This window comes from Equus przewalskii, chromosome 15 (genome assembly GCF_037783145.1).
Source record: "Equus przewalskii isolate Varuska chromosome 15, EquPr2, whole genome shotgun sequence".
Taxonomy (NCBI): Eukaryota; Metazoa; Chordata; class Mammalia; order Perissodactyla; family Equidae; genus Equus; species Equus przewalskii.
In genome coordinates this window covers 40,305,611-40,315,060 of record NC_091845.1, presented here as the reverse complement: position 1 = coordinate 40,315,060, position 9,450 = coordinate 40,305,611, and the positions used below count along the sequence as shown (strand labels likewise).

The 9,450-nt window shown below is 50.0% G+C and overlaps 1 protein-coding gene across 1 annotated transcript; it reads left to right on the top strand.

Annotated features, from left to right (window-relative positions):
- Positions 1–940: 940 nt before the first annotated feature.
- On the top strand, positions 941–2,967 carry LOC103567911 (cathelicidin-4-like). The gene is made up of 4 exons (XM_008544658.2): positions 941–1,206; positions 1,846–1,953; positions 2,105–2,176; positions 2,786–2,967. The coding sequence occupies exons 1-4, from the start codon at positions 1,009–1,011 to the stop codon at positions 2,879–2,881; spliced, it is 474 nt and encodes a 157-aa protein (XP_008542880.1). The 5' UTR covers positions 941–1,008; the 3' UTR covers positions 2,882–2,967.
- Positions 2,968–9,450: the final 6,483 nt, after the last annotated feature.

The window sequence follows — 9,450 nt, the reverse complement described above, 5'->3', positions numbered from 1 at the left end:
TTTCAGTTTTTCACAGTTAAGTATGATGTCGGCTGTGGGTTTGTCATATATGCAGCCCTCCTTATCAAGGGGAGTGTCCTTGGAGGAGATGGAGAAGGAGCCACCAGGGAGGCAGGAGGGAAATCAGGAGAGTGGCTTCAGGAGAGAATGGTGCAGGGGGCAGTTTCAGGAGGAGAGAAGAGTCACCAGAACCTACACAGATAAAGGTAAAACTTGAGAGTGGCCACTGGATCCAATGAGGGCAGACACGCCTGCAGTGGCCTTGAGTGAGAGAGTGAAGAAGTGGGTCAATGAGTGTAGATGACCCTTCTTCAGGCTCAGTTGAGGAGGGGCCAGGGCAACAGGCCATGTCTGGTGGGGACTTGGGACATTTTTAGACTGAGAAAGGCAGTAGAGCAGAATCCAGGAGAGGGGACAGATGGTGCTGAGCCCCTGAACTAGCTGAGGGCTGGGTCCAGAGACAGGATGGTGTGGCCTTGAAAGTCTCCCTTGGGACTGGCTGGGTGGGTGAGGCTCTAGAGAAGGGGGTGGGTGGGTTACTGTTATTCATTCATCAACTACGAACTGAGTGCCTGCTGCGTGCCCAGCAGTGCCTAGAGGTGGAGATGCAGTGGTGAACACACTATACTACCCTGATTCCTCAGAAGACCCAGGGCTGTTGCAGGGAGAAGGATGTAGGATAAGCACCTGGCTCCCTTCCTCTCATGCAGGACTCAACTCTCTTAAGCAACCCTGGCTGTGACGCTCCCTGGTGGGGCCCAGGAGAGGCCAAGACCTTGTCAAAGAGATGGAGGAAACATTTCTTCACTTGCACATAAGGTAGACCTCGCCCACTGTCCAGCAAGCCCCATGACGCAACAGCAGGGAATGAGGGAAACCCAGGCCACATCCTGGCAGGAGGCCAGTGATGAGGTTGGTCAAGAAGCATCCTGGTTGGGCCTTTGCGTCATCCCCAGGCTGGGCATAAAGGAGGGTCCTGCAGGCTGGGAGGAGGCAGACTTGGGGACCATGGAGACCCAGAGGGACAGTTGTTCCCTGGGTAGATGGTCACTGTTGCTACTGCTACTGGGCCTGGTGATCCCTCTGGCCACCACTCAGACCCTCAGCTACAAGGAGGCCGTACTCCGTGCCGTGGATGGCCTCAACCAGCGGTCCTCAGATGAGAATCTCTACCGCCTCCTGGAGCTGGACCCGCTGCCCAAGGAAGTGAGTCTGGGAGGGGGCGGTGGGGAGGGAAAGTCTGCTCTGGCCACACTGTCTCTCCCTTTGCTCAGGCTGTCCCTCCTGTCAGGAAGGCACTTCTCCCTTTAAGTGTGGTCCCACATCTCAGGAAACCTTCCCAGAGCTGTGTCCCCTCTCAGCATGAGAGCTTCCGGTCTTATCTCTACTGTGGGAAGAGGTCCCCCCACTCACAACCACATTCAGGCTTCAGTGACTTCTGGGAGCTCCAGGGACATGAGGGGTCTTTGGATCCAGATTGGGACTCCTCTGCTTTATGTCTACTCTGCACTCTGTTGTCTCCCACACAGGGAAGGGCTCTGCTCAGCCTTAAGGTTCCGGTGACAATGTCTTTTCCTCTAGGACCACCCTGATTTCCCTCAGCCCCCTCAGATGGGGAGGTGCTCCTCGTCAGAGCTTGTCTGAGGTCCACTTGGGCTCTCTGTTTGCCTGCCAAGGGCAGGAATGGGCCCTGTCCTCCTCCCCTCTGTACCCCAGCACCATGCCCATTGCCAGGCACACACTACGGGCTGTTGAAAGGCTGCACTTTTGGTGAGGGATGGCAGACAGGTCAGAGATGGCAAGCATGGGCTCGAGCCTGGCCTCCCCACTTTCTCCTTTGACCAGGACGAGGACCCAGATACCCCAAAGCCTGTGAGCTTCACGGTGAAGGAGACTGTGTGCCCCAGGACAACACAGCAGCCACTGGAGGAGTGTGACTTCAAGGAGAATGGGGTGAAGTTGGGGGCTGGAGTGTGGGGGCGCTGGCTGATGCCTCCTAGGGAGCTGACCCAGAAGCCTCTGGGGAATATTTCTATCCACTGGGGTGAGGCTGTGAGGTTACGGCATGGGGGTTCCAGTTTGACTTGAAGCCTCCCCTTCGCAGCTGGTGAAACAGTGTGTGGGGACAGTTGTCTTGGACCCGGCCAAGGACTACTTCGACATCAGCTGTGATAAGGTGAGTGATCCATTCTGGGTTGCAACTCCTGGTGGGGAGGTGCTGCGTGGAACATCCTATGTACCAATTACCCACTGCCCCATCCAGGGCAGAGAAAGCCCCTCCTACCCTGGGCTCCTGCCTCAACCTGAGCCCCAGGTCTCAGGACTGACTCTGAAATTCCTTAGAGTAGCGGTTCTCAAAATGTGGTCCTCACCTGGGAGATTGTCAGAATGGCAAATTCTCAGCCCCCACCAGACTTACTGAATCAGACTCTGGGGTGGAGCCCCAGGCAATTTTTAGTTTAACAAGCCCCCCAGGGATTCTGACTCCTGCTGAAATTTGAGAGCTACTGACTTAGAGTAATGAGCTTTCAGCCCACGCTCCTGTCCCACTTTGCTGGATGGGCTGTGTGACCCTGGGAAGCCCCTTGTCATCTCCGGGCCTCAGTTTCCTCACTTGTTTGTGGATATAGGGATTCAACCAAATGCTCCTAAGCTCAGAGCCAGAGGTGAACTGGGGCTCAAGTCTCTTGGAGTGCCTCAGTAATGGGGTGTCTAAGTCGAGAGGGGTCTTGTCTTGACTCTGGGCCCAGCCCTCACAAGGATCCTGTTTCCTCTTGGTTCACAGCCTCAGCGTATCAAGAGACGGCACTGGTTTCCCTTATCTTTCCAGGAGTTTCTTGAACAGCTTAGGAGATTTCGTGACCAACTCCCTTTTCCCTGATGTAGGTTCTTTCTAGGGTCCTAGGGTCTGCTTGTTCTGGCTGGGCTTCTGGACCCTGAAAAATAAATTCTTGTTGAAGCAACTTCCTCCAGACTTCAATTTCACTTGTCTTGCCTTCTCCCACTTACTACGACCAACTGAGTCTTTAACTCTGGGAGGCCCTGTGTGTGTGTATGTCTGTGCCTGTGTGTGTGTTAGCGTGCTTGCACAAAACACAGGGATGGGTGGGGGCAGCTCTTCCATCCAGGAGGGCATGGGGCGAGGCAGCAGGGCCAAGAGTACAGGACAGCTCCTCCATTATCAGGCTCCCTCTCCATGTCCTTCATGTAACTCCCACCCCCATCTTGAACATTCAGTGGGACGTGCAATCCCTTGTGTGTGCAGGGGTGGTGGGGATGCTGCAGAGCTGGTCCTGCTCACATGGAGGTGACAGTCGAGGGTGCAGCCAGGCATTTTGTTAAACACTCATAGAGATGCCAAGCAGTCTTGTGGCTGACTGGGTTCTAAGCTCAGCCTGCTGGTACAATGTGCATAAAGACCCAATTTCAGTGAAAATAATAATTCTGGAAAAGCCCACCACTCCTGGCTTTTCCTCTGGCATTGAGACATATCACTGTTTCTTTCGCTTGGTAGCAGATTTAAGTTGTGGGCTTGTGTTTAGGGATTGATTGGTACACAAATTTTGTACCTCTAAAAAGAAGAATCCTGCTCGGTGGGATTAAGAGCTCTGGTAAGGAGAGACGTGCAGAGTGACACACAGGTCACATCTCTGTCACACTGTGCATTTCAGACACTGTCCATGTCCTGCCCACTCACCATCTGTAGCTCACTAGAAGCACCTGTGGCTCTTTGCAGTGGGACAGACTGGAAGTACTGGGGAGTTGGTGCTCCAGGGAGCAGCCTCAACCAACAATAGGTCAGAGTTGGTAGAAAAATATCTTCCCTTCCTCACTCCTGGGGTGGACCCACTCCAAGATGTGTTACACATCTCCCAGCTGTGTAACACATCTCCCAGAGGTCCCCAGCTGGGTCGTGCCCCTCTTGCCCACAGCAAGGACCTGTCCGTGAACACGTCCTCTTCTGACCTCTGTTCCTGCCCTGTCTCACTTCTCCATGCTCCTGCTGGTGCTTTCTGTGATCACCTCCCAAGTAACTACTTCCACTTGAATCCTTGTCTGCGGGCTGCTGCTGGGTCAACCTAAAGTAGGACGGAGACACCCCTCTCTGAGTGGGACAGAGGGCAGGACTCACGTCCCGTTTACTCTGTTGTCTGTCGTGCTTGCTTCTTCTTGGTGAGCTGGTGCAGCTGATTTCAGGCAGGTTCGAGAAACCTAAGATGCTTCTCACTCTTCATCATCAGGAACCCAGGGGGCGGTGTTGTGTCAGTGCCAGAGGATACTGGCTTCCCAGGTTAAATTGTTCTGTTTTCAGGATCTCTTTGGGGTGGTAGTTAAATTTTTGGAAGTTTGAAATTGAACATGAGAGGAATATTTACACCTTGAAAATCAGCAAACACTACAAAACAGCCCCCCAAAGCTGGCACATTTCTGCCCAAACTGAGAGAGGTATCACTCGTCAGGTTGGTATCGGCCTGTGCTTACATCCACTTCCAATTTCCTTCCAAGATTGCCCGTCCTACTACCATGGCAACCCTCCTATTCCCCAGCCCTACATTGAGCTTTGATATTCTACAGGACGTCGGGCTGATTTCCCTTGCCATGTACCAGGCCATCAACATGCATACACGACCATTGATGCCAGAATGGAACATATGCTTACATTTTTTCCATCTCAGCCCTTCATCAGGGAGTGTAACTGGCCACTGGCAGGGAGGTTGGCAGGCCTTGTCAGTGCCCTCTAAAATGATTGGTCGGCAGGTGGGCCTGCTGTTCAACAATGAGACAGTCTTAGCCATGATAGAACAAATATTAGACCGTTCCATGGCTGGCATTGGAGCATCAGGCCCCAGCACCCTTGGCTTGTCAATTCTCCTTGGCAGTAAAGCTCTGGATGGTGAGTTCTATGGGCAAGTGGTGCCCACAGTGTTATGAGAATGCAAAAAGAGGGGACCCCAGTCTAGCATGGGGGAATGGAGGGTGATCTAGGGAGAGGACACCTTAGTTAAAGGCACAGTGACAGGCATGATAGGAGTGAGGAGTGACACTCTGCTCAGTGCTCAAGGCAGGCATGCAAGGGGGTGGGGGTCAGGGTTGAGTGCAGAGGTAGGCCCAGGTCCTGAAGAGCAGAAAGGAGTAAGTGATGGTTTTAGCACGGGGAGATCGGATCCTGCGTCCATCTTAGCCAGATCACCCTGGCTTCAGTGTGTGTGTGTGTGTGTGTGTGTGTGTGTGTGTGTGTGTGTGTGTGTGTCTAGCAGGGTGAATGGTGAGGGAGACCAGCAAGGACATGTCCCCCCAGGGCAGTGGCCAAGAGCAGAGAGGGAAGAGAGAGTGGAAGGAGGGTTGGCCCAGAGGCTGACAGAGGGTGGGGCTGACTGGGATGGAGTCATGGCAGAGAGGATGAGGCAGGTTGGTTCCCTGGGGAGCCTCACAATGGTGGCGCTTCCTGAGAGAATGACATGGGCTATTCAGATTCCTGGGGCAGGTATGAGATGAGTGTGGGGAGATGACAAGTTCAGTTTTGAACACATTGGTTCTGAAGTGCTTCTGGGATGTTGGTCCCTGGGTGGGGCCTGGGGAGAAGGACTATTGTAGTAGATGCTGTTAGTGCCCTGCCCAGATCCCCTCCCTGGGCTGCTGCTCCCATCGCCCAGTCTTTTGTATGTGGAATGTCATGTCCACCGCTAATGGCTCACAGCTGCCCCCCTCACAGCCTCCCCAGGAGATGCCTGGGGGTTACATTCCCTCTGCCTGCAGCTGTGGAGAGTGACTGACTGATGAGGGGATGTCATGTTCCCTATCTGTAAACTGGGGAACAACGCAGACTACTTCAAGGGATTTGCCTAATGCTTTGGTTGGATGAGGAAGGCAAAGGACCTCCTGAGGGGCTGAATCTGAATCAGAGAGGATGAGGGACTCAAAGGAGACACTAGTTAGTGAGGGTCACTCTGTCAGAGTAGAGACTGAGAGAGACACGGGGAATCTCCATCAGAGGAGGATGCAGCACATCCACACAGACCGGACTTCCTGAGAGTACAAAAGTGGCCATGGGCCAGACGCCCCTCTCCACCAGCCCTCTCCCATCTGGCTGCTAGAAGCAGCTGGCATGGCAGGGCGGGGGATCCTCCAGACGTCCTCTGTTCTGATTGAGCAAAGCCCATGCCAGTCTGATCCCAAAAGACCTGTCCCCCGGTCTCCATGGGTCTCTTGCCTCAGTCCAAATGTGAGGGGCTGCCCTGATTCCTAGTGTCCTACCAGCAGCCCCAGTTCTTCTATGTTCTACTTCGCCTGTGTGTTGTCCCCAGCCAAAGCAACACAGGATGGTGGCAGGAGAGATACAGGCTGCATTGTGACCATCATGGCCTCCAGGCACTTTTACCTGCACAAGCCCCTTCATGCACAAAAAAATATGCTAAGAAATTTTTGCATATTAAGCTGTATGGGGAAGCCATTCTGGTCATACCTGATTTGGCCTGAACATTATGTGAACTAAGGAAGCCTGACTTATGGCCTGTCAATCATACACTGTACATCTCCTTTCACCCTTAAGGAAAGGATGCATTCAATCACTGCCCTACAGTAAAGAATGTGCTCTTTGAAGATAAAAGTTAACGCCTCCCTTCTTGCGATGCCAGATGGATCTCCCTTCCCAGGGCAACAGGCTCATGTTGACCTGCTGTGTACGTGCTAATCTGTAAACAAAATATGTCTTGAGACCTTGAGAAAAAGAAAATGCATCCCTGTCATCCTTGATGTGTGTTCTCTGTTCTGAAATGGTCTACATTGTGCTGAAAACCCTGCTGCTCCAAGTGCTTCCTTCCTTGGAGAAGACTGCACTTCCCAGCTAGTGTTCCGCTTGCCTCAAATAAAACCTCTGTCTTATTATAGGACGATTATTGATTACTTGCATCAACAAGTATTAAAAACTATATTTTACAACTTCATCCATACAAAGATGAATATAATCCAGGCTGGATTTAATATTATATATTCATTATTATTATTATAGTCATTTTTTGGGTACAAAATGTGTTAGTTTACTAACTCTACTTTTGTCATACAGTGGCAACCTCTTGAATATCTGGAGACTAGTTATTATAGAATTAGGACCCTTTTGTCCAGTATATACACAATATATACAGTAAAGTTAAACGAAATGCACATAACATAGGGCAATGGATAAGCTGAAATTTTCCAGTACACAGTAGCAAAACATCCTTTGCAAGTTCTTCCCTCCCACCTCCCTCGACCCAATGAACAAGTACAGAGTAAACTGTTCAGATAGGTGCTTTAACAATTCCATTTCCAAAGACAACATTTCCCATCTGTTTTTAAAAGCTATTTACAAGAAGTGTTACTTTATTTACTTCTATTTTTAAATACACCAAACACTTCTAAATATCTAGAAAGACTAGATATTTCATATAAGAACTTACTTGTCCACCATGTACACAGCCCTGTTAAATAAAATTGCACATGTCACAACAGTTATAATCTGAGCTATCTTCTAAATATGACCATTTTGGCCGGAACCATTCCCTCGCCCACCTCCCCCTCTCCATCACCAATCCAGTGGACAAGTACAGGCATGAGTAATGCCTAGGGGTGGTTGAACAAATTCATTTCCAAAAACCATTTACAGAAGACAAGCTTTCCCATGAATTTCAACATAAAGTGTACAAAGTATACTAGTTTTACTAACTACTTTGTCATACACTGGCAACCTCTTTTAACATCTAAAGACTAGATGTTGCAAAATTACGACTCATTTGTCCATTATGTACACAATATACACAGAAAAACAAAATGCATATTATAAAAAATGGTTTTGTCTGAAAATGTCCAAGTATGCACACACTAGCACATTACCATTTGCAATTCTTTCCCTCCCACCTCCTCCTAACCACTGAGCAAGTATAGACAATACAACACTGTTCCCAAAGGGAGTTTAACAATTCCACTTCCAAAAAGCAACATTTCGCATGAATTTTACCAAAAAAATATTTACAAAATGATGTTTTACTCCCTCTACATTTAACATACGTCGGGCACTTCTAAACATCTAGATGGACGAGATGTTTCAAATAAGGACTTAACTTGTCCACTACACACACAGCAGTCTTGAATAAACACATGTAACAGAATCTGAAAGTTTCTTTGAAATATGAACACTCTAGCCTAAGATCAGCCTTTCCCTTCTCTCCCTCCTCCACCAACCCAGTGAGTGAGAATGCTCAACTCTTCAGAAGACAATCTTCCCTAGGAATTTGAACACAAAATGTACAAAATGTATTAGTTTACTAACTCTGTTTTTGTCATACACTGGTAACCTCTTTAACATCTAGAAAGACTAGATGTTGTAAATTGGGACTCATCTGTCCATTATATACATTATATATACAGCAAAGTAAAACAAAGCACAGGAACATCAGGGACAACGGTTAATCCTGCTCACTATCGACACACCAGCACAGAGCTCTTTGCACTTCCCTCTCCTCCCTTGAACTGATGCACAAACACAGTGTGTGCTGTTCAAAGACGTGGTCTGGCCATTCCCCCCAAAAGAAACAATATTCATATGAATCTTAACAAAAAGCTATTTACAAAATGTCTTTACTACCTCTACTTTTAACATTCATCAGGCACTTTAGAACATCTCGAAAGACTAGGTATTTCAGAAAAGTACTTGTTGTCAACTATGTAAACAGTAGTGAGGAATAAAATGCACACATAAAACAATGGTTATAATAGGAAAATGTCTTCTAAACATGACCGCTCTGGCACAGAGCCTTCGTTTCTTCCTCCTCAAGGTCTTCTCCTCCATCGCCTCTAACCCACTGCACAAACGTGGACGTGTGTCGCTCCTGCTGTCGCTTCTAGCGGTGGGCTAACAATTCCACTTCCAAAAGTCACTTCTGGAAGACATTTCTTATATTTTTGAAAACAAACGGGCATTTCCAAGACGTGTGACTTTCTATCATACGTCGGCCACCTCTTTACATCTAGAAGGCCTAAAGGTAGCCAAGTTTTCTTTTGAAAGGCTGAGGAGAAAGTCGAGAGCAGCTTTTTCATATTATATACACAGGCCTTCCATAAACGGCCAGTAACTCTTCCCAAAGGGTGGCGGTCACTTCCTAGGGGCCAAACGCGATCTGTTTTTCTACCTTTTCTGTCTTCTGACGTCAAGGTCTGATCGGAGGAGGACCGCTCGCCCGCGGGCCCGCGGGCCGTTCCCCGTCGTCGACCGGGGCTCCTCACCTTCAGGGCCCCTAAGGGCTTTGTCCCGCGTTGTCCGGACGAGGGGAGAGCTCGCCCCGCTGGGACACAGCGGTCACCCCCACGTCCCGGATCTGCGCGGCGCCCAGGCTCAGGGGCGCCGAGCCCGCGCCCGGCAGCGCCGCCTAACGGCCCTCCGCGGCGTTCCAGCGGCCGCCATCCTTCCGGCCCCGC